General features: G+C 43.2%; 1 protein-coding gene across 1 annotated transcript; it reads right to left on the reverse strand.

Moving 5' to 3' along the window:
• Window positions 1-8,435: 8,435 nt before the first annotated feature.
• LOC110699002 (enoyl-CoA delta isomerase 1, peroxisomal-like) lies at window positions 8,436-9,537 on the reverse strand. Its single transcript, XM_021876488.1, has one exon. It carries the CDS (start codon window positions 9,406-9,408, stop codon window positions 8,605-8,607), a length of 804 nt encoding a protein of 267 aa, XP_021732180.1. The 5' UTR covers window positions 9,409-9,537; the 3' UTR covers window positions 8,436-8,604.
• Between the last annotated feature and the right edge of the window lie 5,924 nt (window positions 9,538-15,461).

Consider the following 15,461-nt stretch of genomic DNA (forward strand, 5'->3'; position numbering starts at 1 on the left):
AGCTTTCCAAGCTCATTGGCCCTACCGGTTGCCTATATTTTTCGTGACACAAAATCGTCAACTTTCAAAGGACGTTTGTGTACTATTTTGTTGTAGGCTCTTGTCATTCTCAGACGGTATATCTCATGTCGCAGGGCAGCATTGCCCCTGCGTTCCGGGAAGGAGTCCAATGCCAGCCGCATGGCCTCCCAATTTGCCTCTTCATCATAGAGCATCACTCTGAGCGTATACTCATAGTGTTCAATGGGCAAAACGACTTCAGCACCGTATACCATGAGAAATGGGGTTTCTCCGGTTGACCCCTTGGCAGTTGTCCGGATGGCCCATAGGACATGAATTAACTCTTCAGCCCATAAACCACCGGCTCTTTCAATTTTCTTTTTAATGCCGTCTGAGATGAGTTTGTTGAATGCCTCAACCTGACCGTTTGCTTGAGGATGGCCGGCTGAGGAAAAGTAACTTGAGATCCCTTGATCTCCCAACCAAGTCTTGAGCTAGGGCGTTTCAAACTGAGGGCCGTTGTCAAATACCATAGACATAGGTACCCCAAACCGGGTGATGATGTTCTTCTAGATGAAAGAGATGACATCCTTTGTCTTGATATTCTTAACTGCCTCCATCCGCCTCCACCCACTTGGAGAAATAATCCACAGCCACCAAAATATAGCGTTTTCCGCCTGGTACAGGCATATAAGGACCCAAAATGTCCATGCCCCATTTAGCAAACGGGACTGGGCTGTGGATTGCCGTCAGATCAGTAGTCGGGCGATGTATTAGCTTGCCAAACCTTTGGCATTTATCACATCTCTTCACAAACTCTTTGGCGTATACCTCAAGGGTAGGCCAAAAATAGTGCCGCCTGGCTCTGACGGCTAGGGACTTGCCGCCTATATGGGAGGCACAATATCCCGCATGCAGCTCTTCGAGAACTTCTTTCCCCTTTTCTGGGGTAACACACTTCAACAAGGGCTTGAGAAATCCAGCCTTGAAGAGTTCTCCGTTTCTCAACTCGAAGTTAGCTGCTCTCCTTTTCATGAAGGCTGCCTCCTGAGGTGAATCAGGGAGCGTACCGTCTGCAAGATACGCCCGGATGCCATCCATCCAAGTAGAACTTCGATCCAGAATTCCAATGGGCTCTTCATAAATACTTCTTTTTTCAAGAACTTCCCAAAAGACTGACCGAGGCGTATCATGGCAGGCGGAAGATGCCAATTTTGACAATGCATCCGCCGGGTGGTTATCTGAACGGGGCACTTGATTCAGTCGAAATTCTTCAAGTGTCCCAGCCTCATCTTTGACAGCCTGGAGATATTTGATCATAGCCGGATGAGTTGCTTCATAAGTGCCCTCATACTGGCTAACAACCAACTGAGAATCAAAGTGGGCGTCAATCTTGGTTGCCCCTGCTGCCTTACACATGCGGATTTCGGCTAGCAGGGCTTCATACTCTGCCTCATTATTTGAGGCCTGAAAATTGAACCGTAGTGCATACTCATATTTATCTCCTTTTGGAGATTCATAGACAATGCCTGCACCACAACCGTTCTTTGTAGAGCTCTCATCTACATACACCTTCCAAATCTGATCAATATTATCCGGAGGAACCGGACGAGTCATTTCAACAATGAAGTCGGCAAACGCCTGACCCTTCACCGCCTTCCTTGGTTCGTAGGTGATTTCAAGACTTTGCATTTAAATAGCCCATTTTAACATTCTTCCGGATGACTCCAGAATAGACATTGGCCGCTTAAGGGGCTGGTCGGTGTAAATTACAACCGGATGTGCCAGAAAGTATGGCTTCAGCTTTTTGAAGGCCATATATAAAGCAAGACCAAATTTTTCCACCATGGGGTACCGAAGTTCAGCATTTTTTAACACATGGCTAATGAAATATATCGGGAGCTGAGTACCGTCTCGCTCAGCAAGGAGAACAGCACTGAGGGCATGGTCGGAGATGGCTAGGTACATATACAACTTTTCTCTAGGCAAAGGACTGACAAGCCTTGGCAAAGAGTGCAAGTGTTCTTTTAATTTCTGGAAAGGCCGCCTCAGCATCATCCCCCCATTCAAATCTAGTCTTCTTCCTGATTGCTTGGAAGAAGTAAAGGCATTTGTCACCTGACCGGCTGAGGAACCTCCCCAAGGCGGCTAGGCAACCGGTGAGTCTCTGTACTTCCTTAACAGTGCGGGGTGACTTCATGTCAATTACCGCCTATATCTTCTCAAGGTTAGCCTCTATCCCCCTTTGATCAATCAGGAATCCGAGAAACTTCCCAGACTCAACACAAAGACGCATTTCTTAGGATTTAACATAACCTTATGCCGCTTGAGTGTGGTGAAGGTTTCTCAGAGATCAGCAAGGTGATGCGCCTGCTGCTTGGATTTGACTATCATGTCATCAATATATGCCTCTACGTTCCTCCCAATTTGATTAATGAAGACTGTATTAATCATCCGTTGGAACGTAGCCGGCGCATTCTTCAAGCCAAACGGCATCACATTATAACAAAATAACCCCTGATCAGTGACAAAGGCCGTCTTCTCTTGATCTTTTTTCCACAGGGGTATCTGATGGAAGCCGGAATAAGCATCCATGAAACTCATCAAGGCATAACCGGTTGTTGAATCGACCAAACTGTCAATTTTTGGAAGTGGATAACTATCCTTTGGGCATGCCTTGTTGAGGTCTGTGTAATCTACACACATCCGCCAGGTACCATTCGGCTTCTTTACAAGCACAACATTGGCCACCCATTCGAGGAAATTACATGGCCGAATGAACCTGGCATCTAGCAGCTTTTTTACTTCGGCAGCTGCCGCCTGACTTCTTTCCTCGCCGTGATTTCTTTTCTTTTGCCAGATGGGCTTCATTTTTGGATCCACGGCGAGTTTGTGGACAGCAAGATCCGGGCTGATGCCCGACATCTCTTCCACTTCAAAGGCAAACACATCTTTGAATTCCTTCAACAGAAGGTGCAAGTCTGCACCCAGAACAGCATTAGCAACCGTCCCAACCTTAACAGTTTGCTCTGGACGGCTGTCGTCCAGAACAAGATCAATACTTTCACCAGCCGGTTGGGGACGGAGCTCCTCTGACCGTTCACCGGTCAGTGATTGCTATTTCTTTTCTTTTTTCACCTCCACTAGCTCTGCAGCTTTCCTTTTCTTTCTGGTTGCTGGTGGGGGTGAACTGGCATCCCTGACATTGTCAAGGTCTGTTGGTTCCTTCCCTTGGCCGTCTGCGGCCATAATATCTTTGACGGCTGAGAGATAGCACTCCCAGGCCGTGTTCTGATCCCCATTCAGGGAACCAACAGAGCCATCATCCCTCTTATACTTGATGAGCATAAGCGACGGGATGATTACCGCCTTGGCCTCGTTGAGGGTTGGCCTCCCAAGAATAATGTTGTAGGCGGTCAACTCCTTAACGACCAAGAATTTGACGACAATATGTCGTCCCTGGCCTTTCTCTTCTAGCCGGATGGGTAAGTCAATTCTTCCGGCTGGGTAGACCATCCCACCCCCAAAACCAACCAAGGGGTGGGTGACCGGATGCATGCTGCTGGTGTTGTATTTCAGCTTCTGCAAGCACTAGAGGCTGATGATGTCCGACGACACTACTAGAAAACAGGTCATTTCCGACGGAACGGTTCCAACGGACACTATAATCTGTCGGAAAGTACGAAATTTCCGACGAATTTTATTTCAGTCGAAAATCCGTCGGAAATCTCCGACGGAATTGTAATCCGTTGGAAAATTATTCACTTCCGACGGATTTTCCGTCGGAAATGTTATATTTCCGACGAATATAATTTCCGTCGGAAATTTCCGACGGATTTAAATTCCGTCGGAAGCTACCGACGGAATTTACATCCTTTCCGACGGAATTTAAGTTAAAAAAAAAAAGAAAAGAAAAAGAAAACACCCAAAACCCTAATTATCACGGCGCCCCTTAACCCATTTTATTTTACTGATTACACTCTCTCTCCTCTCTCAGCCTCTCTTCTGCTTCTCTCTCCTCTCATCCTCTCATCTTCTCTTTAGATCTACTCCTCTCATCTCCTCTTCATCTCCCCTCTCTTCCCGGATCTCCTCTCTCTTCCCTCTTTTCTCTTCTTTCCTCATGGATCTCCTCTCTCTTCTTTCCTCCCTTTTCTTTCTCATGGATCTCCTCTTTCTTCTGAAATCTGCCACGAGATGGTCGGCGCCGATGGTTCTCTTTCTCACGCCTCTCCTCTTTTTCCTTTGCTCATGGTCTTTTTGGTTCATATTAATGGTTTATATGGTTAAATTCGACCATAAAATCCCTAGATCTAGAGGTTTCATGGCCGAATTTAGCTGTACGAAACCAAATTCGAGGAGAACTCAAGATCCAAGTTGGTGTTAAGGTATGTTATCCTGATTTTAATTTTTTTTTTAGTCGAATTTTGGTTTTTTTTTAAAAAAAAATTCACTGGTAATTTGTTGGTTGTAATGGTGGTTTTCGGCAGTAGTATGTTGTGGTTGTATTTTTTTTTTGTTTTTTTTTCTTAATTTTTGGGTGGTCTTTTGGTTAGAACAGTAGATCTGGGTTTGGTTTGGGTGGTTGATGTGGATTTGGGTTGGTTAGGGTTAATTAAGTGGGTGGGTTATGGTGGTGGGTTTGTTTCGGTTAAGGTGGTTGCTGGGTTTTCTGGGTTCTTCAGGCAGTTGGGTAAGGCCGTTAGGGTAATGGGTGGTGGTTGGTGGTGGTGATACGCCGTGCCGGTGGTGCGCGGCGTATTTTTTTTTAATTTCTTAAAAGAAATTTCCGACGGAAATTCCGTCGTAAATTTCCAACGGAAGTGTATCCGTCGGAAATTTACGACGGATTTTTCCGGCACCGGAAATACCACCTTGGACAGAAAATTCCGTCGAAAATCCGTCGGAAAAGTGTTTCCGACGGAATTTCCGACGAAAAAGGTGCTTTTTCCTACGAAGCCATTTCCGACAACCAGTTCCGACCGAATTTCCGTCGGAAACGTGTTTTCCGACGGATTTCATGGTTTTTCTGACGGAATTTTTCCGTCGGAATTGGCCTGTTTTCTAGTAGTGCGAGCTGCTGGTGTCAATAAGGATGCGTCCAACCAATTGGTTGGCGACCTTACATTCAATGACAACCGGGTCATCATGCGGACGGCGGACGCTGCCCCTGTCCTTCTCAGTAATGAGGAGATCCGGGAAGGTGGATCTGGCAGACGCCTACTCTTCATCATCCTTGTCCATCTTTCGAAGATGGCTTTTGGTGCCCCGGATGGTAGGGCCACCACAGGAGAATCCGCCTGCTATAGTGTAGACCGGATCCTTATCGGTATCCGAGCTACTAGTAGGCTGGTGGGTAGTCTTGGGGGACTGACCCTTATTCTTCTTCTTTGCCCCGGTTGGGAACTTAGAAATGTAGGACTTCAACATCCTTTTGTCAGCCAGACGGTCCAATGCCCGTTGAAGGCTGAAGCAGTCGTTGGTGTCATGGCCAACTTCCTCATGGAACTGGCAGTACTTGTTCTTGTTCCGTGACTGGACGGAACTTTTTATTGGATTCGGCTTCTCAATACACAGCCGGTCCTTTACCTCCATGAGGATGGAGTTGCAGTCTTTGTTAAACTCGTACCGGGGAACGTACGGTTTAAACTCTTTTTTCTTCTTCAAGGACGGCTGCTCAGAATCACTGACCGCCCAGACTTATTTTCTTTTCTTGCTCTCTTCTTTTTTCTTTGCCGACTGAGCAGACCAGCTCTCTTTTTGCTTGTCAGACTTTTTGGAGTCCGACTGGCTACCAGGCGTGCAGAGGTCGGTTGATTGGATATAGCTTTCCGCCTCCCTCAGGGCCGCCTGTAGCGTAAATGCCCCTTTTCTGACAAGGTCGAACTTAAAGTTCGACCCGTCTCTCAGACCCTTAAAGAAGTCTGTAAATGCTACCTTGTCAGACAGCCCCTGGATCTGAATCCTGACCAGGTTGAACCGCCTGACATATGAACGTAGCCCTTCTCTCTCTCCCTGCTTAATGGTGCTCAAGTCTAAACTTGTCTTCTTAGCAGAGATGTTCATTGAGAAGTTGGTGGCAAACAAGAAGGCTAGCTTCTTGAATCAATCAATAGATCCGGCTGGCAAGTTGCCAAACCATTGTTGGGCAATGCCCTTCAATGTAGCCGGGAAACAATGGCACCAGGTGGCATCATCCCAACCTTGTAAGCACATTAGGTTGGTATATGCCATCAGGTGGTCTTCCGGGTTGGTGGTACCATCATAAGTACCCACCAACACATTCTTAACCTTGGCCGGCTGGGCCGCCTCGGTTATATTTGTGGCAAAGGCAGACGACTGTTCGCCAAGCCTCATCAGCCGTAGCTGCCAGTCCAGAGGCTGGACATTGTTATATGCCGCCTGACCTTCGAATGGGGGTGGCTGCATAAACTGGAGGCCATATTGCCCATACTACGCTTGAGGTGCGTATGGCATAGACCCTATCATGAGTTGAGGTTCGGTGTTGACGGTTTTACCGCCTGTCCGACTCTCACGCAAGGACATGGAGTACCTTGCAGAAGCTTCTTTGAAGCTGTCTGGAAAGCTCGAAGTAGAAGCTGACTCAGACTGTTGCTGTCTCCTTCGATTAATGACATGTCGAGCATCGAAGGTAGACGTCTTGTTGGCCTCCGACTGGGATTGTCGGGGCTGCCTCTGGGGCATCAGAATTTTAGCTCAGTCAAGTTTTGCGGCTGCCTTCTCCTTGGGATGAGGAGTTGGTTGCCTTTCCTTGACCGGCTTCTTCTTCTTCCCATCATTAGAAGTCTTTTTAGCCGGCGGACTCTTGTTAGAGCCATCCTTGTTGTTGTTGATCATCTCCTTGATTTCACCCTTGAAGGAGTTCATGAATTTCATGAGCTCATTCCGGGTGACCGGAGCTTCTCCTCTGGTCTTCCGGGTTTCCCCGTCTGACCTTCCAGGGGGCCGCCTGCTTGGACCCACCTGGTCTTGATTACGCTCCAATTGATCCCTGGAACGTATGGACTTAGAGATGAGGGAGCCGTTTTTGGTTGTATAGGTCTCCACATCATTGTCCTCTTCATCTTCCTCCTCAGTAAATACCTCCGGCTGAGGCTGGGGCTGAGGCTGAGGAGTAAGTTGGGGAATTCCAAAACCTGCCGGTTGAATAACCGGTTGTAGATTTTCAGGATTACCCGTTTGAGTAACCAGTTGCAGAGTAGTAGAGTTAGAGATTGGTACAGAATCTTGAACCATCTTGAGGTACTCTCCCCACAGACGGCGCCAAATGTTTTGGGTGTTTTTGTCCCTTGGGAGAGTTACAACTCGAAGACTGGTCCTGCTGGCTCTGTACCTGCAAAAACAACGGAGACACTGGTTGGGTGGTGCTCCGCCTCCAACGCTCAAGTTAGTAACTTGAAGAAGGGTAAAAAGTGCGGGATTTAAGGTGGGGATCTGCTTGGATTCCAAGCTCAGGAGTTCTCTGATGAGAGAGAAAATGGATATAATAAATGATTGTGAATTGCCCTCAAAATGGGGGAATATCTCCCTATTTATAGGGTCATGGGGAAATGTGCCCTCCCCTAGGTCATCTGACCTAGGACAGCTGGGCTGCGCCGCAAAAGTGCGGTTTTATGGGGAATTGGGCCTTGAAGGCCACAATTCTAAAGAAGTATCTGGGGAGGCCACGTGTCAGCTGGAGATTGGTCAGAGGTGACTTGCCAGCCTCTGACACGTGGCAGCCCCTCATTGGCCTAAGTGTTTAGGGTAAAAATACCCTAAACATGTGCGATGACACTAATATACATAAACTAGTTTTTGGCCCCGTGCAATGCACAGATTTATAAAGTAAGATTTATTAATAATTTTACTCGATTGAAACTATATAAAGTTAATTGAAATTAAATGACTTATGTAACGATTTTACCTTTTTTTTCAAATTTGAATTTATTAATGTCTATCTTTTAAATTCTTAATTATGTGTTGCATAAATAAAATTTAATAAAAGAATTTTAATTTATTAATAGATTTTTTTGTTTTTTTTTTAAAAAATAAATAAACAGCATTTTGGAGGGAATAAATAAAAAATAAACAAACATCACATAATTTAAATCAATCACTTGACAATAAAGTTGTAAAACAACGTCCATATCTTTCTATCACTCAATTTTTTGAGACAAAAACACAAAAAAGAACAATAAACCAAGCTCAAAGACGAGACTTTGATAATAAACAATAAACCAAGCTCACATAGAAATTTACAAGTTTATATACTTCATCCGTTCCATTAATATTGCAACAAGGTGGAAATTACGCATCTCAAAGCACATTTTATATGCTAACTATCTATAATTGTGTAAGAGTAAAAATTAAAAAAAGTTGATATTGTGAAAGTATTTTATGAGACGAATCCAATAAGATCCCACGTGACTATATTTTGTTTAACGCATAAATCTATATTATATGGTCAAACAAGAGTAATGAATAGTACAAAAAGTCCATTGTTACAATATTAATAGAACGGAGGAAGTACAATTTTTCTTCTAGTCTCCTTGGCCAAGGAACAAAACTGTAAGTAAATTAACAACATTATTGTTGATATAATCACAAAAACATTATGCTCATATTCTTAGGAGATAAACCCAGACTTCCTCTTTTAAGACGAGGCTTAAACTTAATCACAAGATCATCATAATTCAAACCCAAACCTTGATTATTACCAATTAAATCCAAAACTTCTTTCAACAAAACCTTCCTATTTTCACCATAAACAACCCCATCCCAACCCCTCTTAACCAACTCCTCCCCCAACTTAACCGCCCCTTCCACTGTCGCCGCCGCTCCTTCGAACACTTCATCCACAACCCCAATCTCTCTCTTCCCTCTCTCCGCCGTCACCTTCTCCGCCATTAACGCCACCTTCCTCATCCCTTCCCACCCTCCTCCAATCTTACACTTCATCACAGCAACAAACCATGGCGGAATCACCAACCCAATATTTACCTCACTCATATACAAATACCCTCTTTCTTTCCTCATCAATACAAAATCATGCGCCATTGCTAGGATAAACCCAGCTGCTGAAGCGTGCCCATTAATGGCGGCGATTGTCGGCATTGGAAATGAGATTAGTTCAGCAATTAAGGCTTGTAATTGAGAATCCATGATTTTTTCGGCGAGTTTAGGGTTTGAAGAGGAGTTTACCCAGGCTATGTCGTAGCCATTGGAGAAGAATTTGCCGTCAGCGGTGGTGATTAGGGCGGAAGGGGTTTTGGATGCGAGGGATTGGGATTTGATTTGCGAAAGAGATGATCGGATTGAGCTGATTAAAGTTGGGTTTAGACGATGTTCGTTGTTGCCTGTTAAGGTTAAGATGTAGAGATTGCCTCGTTTTTCTACTGTGAACATCTTCTCTTCTTTCTGATTTTCAGTCGATGATTTCACTGCTTGTGTGGTATGGAGGAATGGAAGAAAAGAAGGATTAGTATTTATGGTCAATTGTTGAAAATAGCCCCGGTAATTTGGAGCGATGATAGTTGCAAATGATGTATACGAGGTTTGATCTTAACCGAGTCTCGCCTTTGATTACTTTAATCGATTTAGTTGACTTTTGCTGATAAACTCGATTGTGGACTTGTGGTTGGGTTGCTTGGGAGTTGGGACGCTTGGGTATGAATTTTTTAAAGATTTTGATTGACTAATTATTATAATTGCTACTTTCCTTTGCTTTAATGTTTAATTAAGAGTGGAGGTAAAATAAAATGAATGGAGCCAAGATTTTGTGATTGATCTTTTTTGTTTTTGTTTTTTTTTTTTTAGGATTGTGATTGAATATTTGACAACTACACCATATGATGACCGAGTTTGTCACATTATACATACAAAGGGGACTTGTTATTCATCGCCCGCAAATCTCTACATAAAGCCCACATTTTATAATTTTTTGACAAATTTGCCCTTTTTATAATTTTAACCGAAGATAAATTTTTCGCACTAAAAAAATGTGGAGCAGCACCGGATCGCCGAGGATCACCGGAGAATCGCCGTCGTCATCGGAAAACGAGGTTCGTAACGCATCGTAAGGACGAAATGGTGGCTGGCGCCTAGCCAAAAGGCCATGCCGTGGTTGTGGCGCCTAGCCAGGACGCCGCCACCGTGGTAACGGCGCCTGGTGGAGAAGCCTCGACCATGGTAGTGGCGCGTGGCCAGGACGCCGGAGCCACGGCCAGGGCGCCTGGCCAGGACGCCGCCACCATGGCGGCGGCGTCCTGACCAGACGCCCCGGCCGTGGCTCCGGCGTCCTGACCAGGCGCCCAGGCCGTGGCTCCGGCGTCCTGGCCAGGCGCCACTAGGGGAATATATTTTTTTTTTTTTTTTTTTTTTATTTTTTAATTTAATCCCCCTTTTTTTTTTTTTTTTTTTGTTTTGTTTTTGTTTTTTTTTATTTGTTTGTTTTTATTTTTGTTTGTTTTTCTTTTTTTTTTTTTTTTTTTTTTAATTTAATCCCCTTTTTTTTTTTTTTGGTTTTTTTGTTTTGTTTTTGTTTTTTTTTATTTGTTTGTTTGTTTTGTTTTTGTTTTTTTTTTATTTGTTTGTTTGTTTTTTTTTTGTTTGGTTTTGTTTTGTTTTTGTTTTTTTTTTTGATTTGTTTTGTTTATTTGTTTTGATTTGTTTTTGATTTTTTTTGCTTGTGGTGTTTTATTTTGTTTTGTTTTTTTTTTTTGGAATTTTTTTGTTTTTGTTTGCTTGTGTTGTTTTATTTCCTTTTAATTTTTTTTGGAGGGAATTAATTTTTTTTTTTAATTAAGTTTTTTTAATGCATCTTTTATTTTGTGTTTGTTTTTGTTTTATTTTGTTTTATTTTGTTTTGTATTTGTTTATTTTTTTTTATTATGGTTTTTTTTGTTTGTTTATTTATGTTTGATAAATTTGAAATGAAATGTGTGTTATTATTTTGTTTTTTAAATGTATTATGCGTTAAATATAAAAATGATATTTAGAAATTTAAAATTTAGAAATTGCGTTTGTGATAATTTTGTGTTAAGTGTATTAATTTAATCTTAATGTAATTATATTTATACGTTATATGTTATTGTTACAGGATTATGGTGGAGACGGAAATGATTACAGTGGGATTTTTGTACATGATGGCCTGTTCGAAGATGCTCAACAAGCGATTGATTGGGCAAAACAGGTTGCAATTAGATCAGACTTTTGTTTAGTAGTAGCAACTCATAAATCTCAACGGGATGGTAGAATGGATCGCATTTTGAGATGCGACCGTTATCGCAAAAGAGAAGAACGAGATTTCAGTAAAGCGATTCGGTTTGACTCAAAGCGGAAAGGTTGTGGGTGTCAGTTCCGAGTTAAGGTTCGACAACATCAAAGGCGTGACGGTTGGGAAGTGAAGGGTTACGGCAAATGGGGATATCACAACCATGAGCTGATAGCATACAAAGTGGGGCATCGGCAGTTAAGCGACCTAAGTCCAGCTGCGAAACTAGTTGTAAAAGAAATGAGTGATGCTCAAGTGAAGCCCGCTAAAATATTAGCGTCTGTACACACATACTTCATGACATGTTCAATACATCGTGTTTGGATACCGAGGAACCGGAAGGGGTCGAGCGACCTAGGGGTCGACAACCACGGCGGAACAAGAGTGCGTTTGAGTACATTCGCGGTCGTACTTCAATTTCTTTTGTTGACTGTTTGATTAGTTTACTGTTGACTTGTTTATTGTGTTTATTGATGTGTGTAACAGGGAGAATGGACATTGAACATTTTCCATATAAGGACAGGATCCCTAATATCATGATGCCATTCTTGGACGGGTGGAATGATGTCATTGCAGATGGTAACTGCGGATTTCGGGTTGTGGCGGATGTGTTTCAAATGGGTGAAGACAACTACGGTTTAGTGCGGCAGTTGATGTACAGTGAAATCTCATCAAACCGAGATGTGTATGGCCATGTGTACGGCGAGGACTTGGATAGGTCTCTGCAGCGTATCCGGTGGGGAGGGGGACCTTGCGATCAAAATCATTGGTTCGATGCGCCACTTGATCTCTTTGCCGTTGCAAACATCTACAAGTGTGCAGTCATGCATTTCGGCCTTGGTTTACATAGTCGAGCCTATTATCCATGTACAACGGTTCTGCCCTGGTGTTCGCGCGAGACCGTCACCAGACCGGTAAGGGACGTTGCTATTGGATTTCTTGGGCCGTCATACAGACATTTTATCCGATTAGACATGTCACCCGATTTTCCGGTCCCACATATCATACCGAAGTGGTATGAAATTCGTAGAGCAAGCGTGGAGGGTTGGGATGCTTTGTACCATGCTCGCGTGCAACAGTGGAACAATTTAATTGCCATGTAGTTTTTGTTGATGTACACCTACCTTTTAGTATGAGGCCTTGTATTGTCAATACTATGTCATTTCTATGTGTTCATTTTTAAAAGATAATGTTTCATTTTAAAAACTAACAACAATAATTTCACAATATTACAAACTAAAAAGATAATATTGAATTTTAAAAACTAAAAACAATAATTTCAAATATTACAAACTAAAAAGATAATGTCTAATTTCAAATATCAGTAATCTCTCTGTGACGCCCACTGCCACTGCTCAAGGGTCCGTTCCAGATCGTCAATAACAGCTCTGCCTGATGCACTCGTCATGCAGTCCCTTTCCTCAAAAAGTCGGTGTCCCAACTGCATAATCTTGCCCATCCACTACACAAAACAAAAAACATGAAACGACGTATTATACATATATATATTAAAATAAGAGAACAACAAATAAAAGATGAGACGTACCGCATAAGAGGCAGTGGCAGGTGGCACATCGTCATCATCTGCGTCGTCGATGTCTTTGATCAACCTCGGGTGCGAGTGCCGGATGTACCATTCCATGTAGTGCTGGTCACACATGGCAGTCACCCCACTTGGCGGCCGCTGCAGCTCCACCGTCCATAGGCGGGCAACCATCGGAAACTGCTCCCACATGGATATCATGTTTGCCGGCCATTGGACGACGTACTCCTTCGACGACGCAGATCGTACCGCCTTACTGGGCCATGCCGGTGGAGGTGGGACAACTTGGACAAATCCAAGCTGGCGAAGACAGCGCTGCGGCATGTACGCCTCTACGATCTCGCGATACTGAATCAGTCCGGTGTAGAGGGTCCTGGGTACCCTATTACTAGGGTTCTGGCCGAAAGGCATCCAGTTCACCTGCACATTATTTAAAATCAGTAACAGTCATAAAATAAAGCATCAGATTGTAAAAGTAGAAATAATTTAATCACTGTACCTCTAAGGGGGACATCCTGTCAAGCGATAACCGTATGGAGCGCAGGCGGTCAACGGACTTCTTCTCGACACGCGGACTCCACGCACAGGCACGTGGCTGGCCATCACCAATGGGAACCGGGTCGTGGTGTGGTCGAAACGCAGGAAAATACTCGTATATCCAGGTCTGTAACAACGTCAGACATCCAGTGATACCTGCTGCATCAGCCCGGCTCGAGAATCCTAACTGGCGATACAGATACGCCAGCGTAGCCGACCCCCAAGAAAACTGGCCTACTCTGTCGGGCTCACACGCGTCAACTATGTCGCGTGGCCTGAGCTTGTTCCCGCTCTTATCCGGAAACAAGGTACACCCGAGAAGAAGAAAAACATATGCAGCCAGCTGTGTGTCCTGCGTCCTACGTGCCGTAGGGTGCAAACATCGCTGCAAGACGGCTGCGATCTTAACGCCGCCGTGATCCCACACACCAAGTGCCGATGTGTACAGCGCAGCCCTATCCACCGCCAACAGCTCCGCTAGTAAATCTGTCTGATCCGCATCAGTGACGACAGATGCTCGGTTTCCCTCCACGGGAATCCCAAGGATGGCCTCGACGTCATGCAACATGATGGTCATCTCACCGAACGGAAGGTGGAACGAGTTCGTATCCGGCTGCCATCGCTCAACGAAAGCCGTGATCAGCGTCCAGTCAATCCTGTCGTGCATGGTGGCAGGAAGGTGACTCACTCTAGTGCCCCTCAATCGCCCGACCATCTCGCTCTCCTCCGGCCAAGCATCAGCCCAGCTACACAAAAACCTACAAGTCTTTTCCCGGGTTTGGCATTTCAAAATGCCTGTATCCAAAGCCCTCTCCTGGTCCTCCCAAATACGGGTAGCGATGTGTCCTAAAAAGCTAGGAATCACACTCCCGTCTATAGGTCCCCCGGCCACCTCACCCCTAACCATCCAAGAATCATTAACGGCCCTCGACCGTTTTCTGCTACCCGCAGACACAGTGGACGCAGATGATGTGCCAGATCTACTAACAAACCTACCATCTCGACCCTTACGCACATCTACCCTATGCGTCTCATACGTATCATCAAGCCTCTGACTGAATGGACCGTAATCATCATATGGTCCACTCTGATCGTCGACATCCTCATCTGCATCATCCTCGTCCTCGACCTCCTCCTCCTCGACCTCCTCCTCCTCCTCCTCCTCATCATCATCATCATCTTGATCGTCCGCAGAACAGTGCACCCGTTCTCTGCGGGCCGAGGCCGAAATACCACGGGATCTAACGTGTCTGGGCCCCGAGCTCTCCATTGAGTAGATCGTACTCCTCACGACGTCAATACTCTTCCCCGCACCAGGTCCAAATTGCGATGCCTAACTCCAAGTAAATAACGAAACATAATAACGAAAACAAATTAAAAAAGTCGAAAATAAACACAAAAGCAAATAAACAAGTCACGGAAATAAAATTATAAACATAAAAAATATAAATATATACAAGACAATATACATATAAACATAAGAAATATAAACATAAACATATACCAAAAACAAAAAATATAAACTACAAACAAAAAAAAAAACAAACATAAACAAAAACAAAAACAAAAAATATTACCAAAAACAAAAAATATAAATACAAAAAAGGACGAAAATAAACACAAAAGCAAATAAACAAGTAACGGAAATAAAATTATAAACATAAAAAATAAAAATATAAACAACACAATATAAATAAAAACATAAAAAATATAAATATAAACATAAAAAAATATAAATATGAACAAAACAATATACCAAAAACAAAATATATAACCAAAAACAAAAAATATAAACAACAAACTAAAAAATGAAAAACATAAACAAAAACAAAAAATCAAAAATGCAAAGAAAAAACCAAAAACAAAAAACTAACAAAACTTAAAAAATTTAAAATTGCAAAAACTTAAAAAAAGAAGAACATCAAAATTTTAAAGAAAATTTATAAAAAAAAAGGGAACTTATAATTTTTTTACATACAAAAATATAATTCAAAAAAAAAAAAAAATACATAGGAACATAAAATTAAAAATTAAAACCAGAAACAATTTTTTTTTTAAAAAAAAATAGAACATAAAATTAAAACAAATAAAAAAACAAAATTTAAA

This window comes from Chenopodium quinoa, unplaced genomic scaffold, assembly GCF_001683475.1.
Source record: "Chenopodium quinoa cultivar QQ74 unplaced genomic scaffold, ASM168347v1, whole genome shotgun sequence".
In the NCBI taxonomy this organism is placed as follows: Eukaryota; Viridiplantae; Streptophyta; class Magnoliopsida; order Caryophyllales; family Amaranthaceae; genus Chenopodium; species Chenopodium quinoa.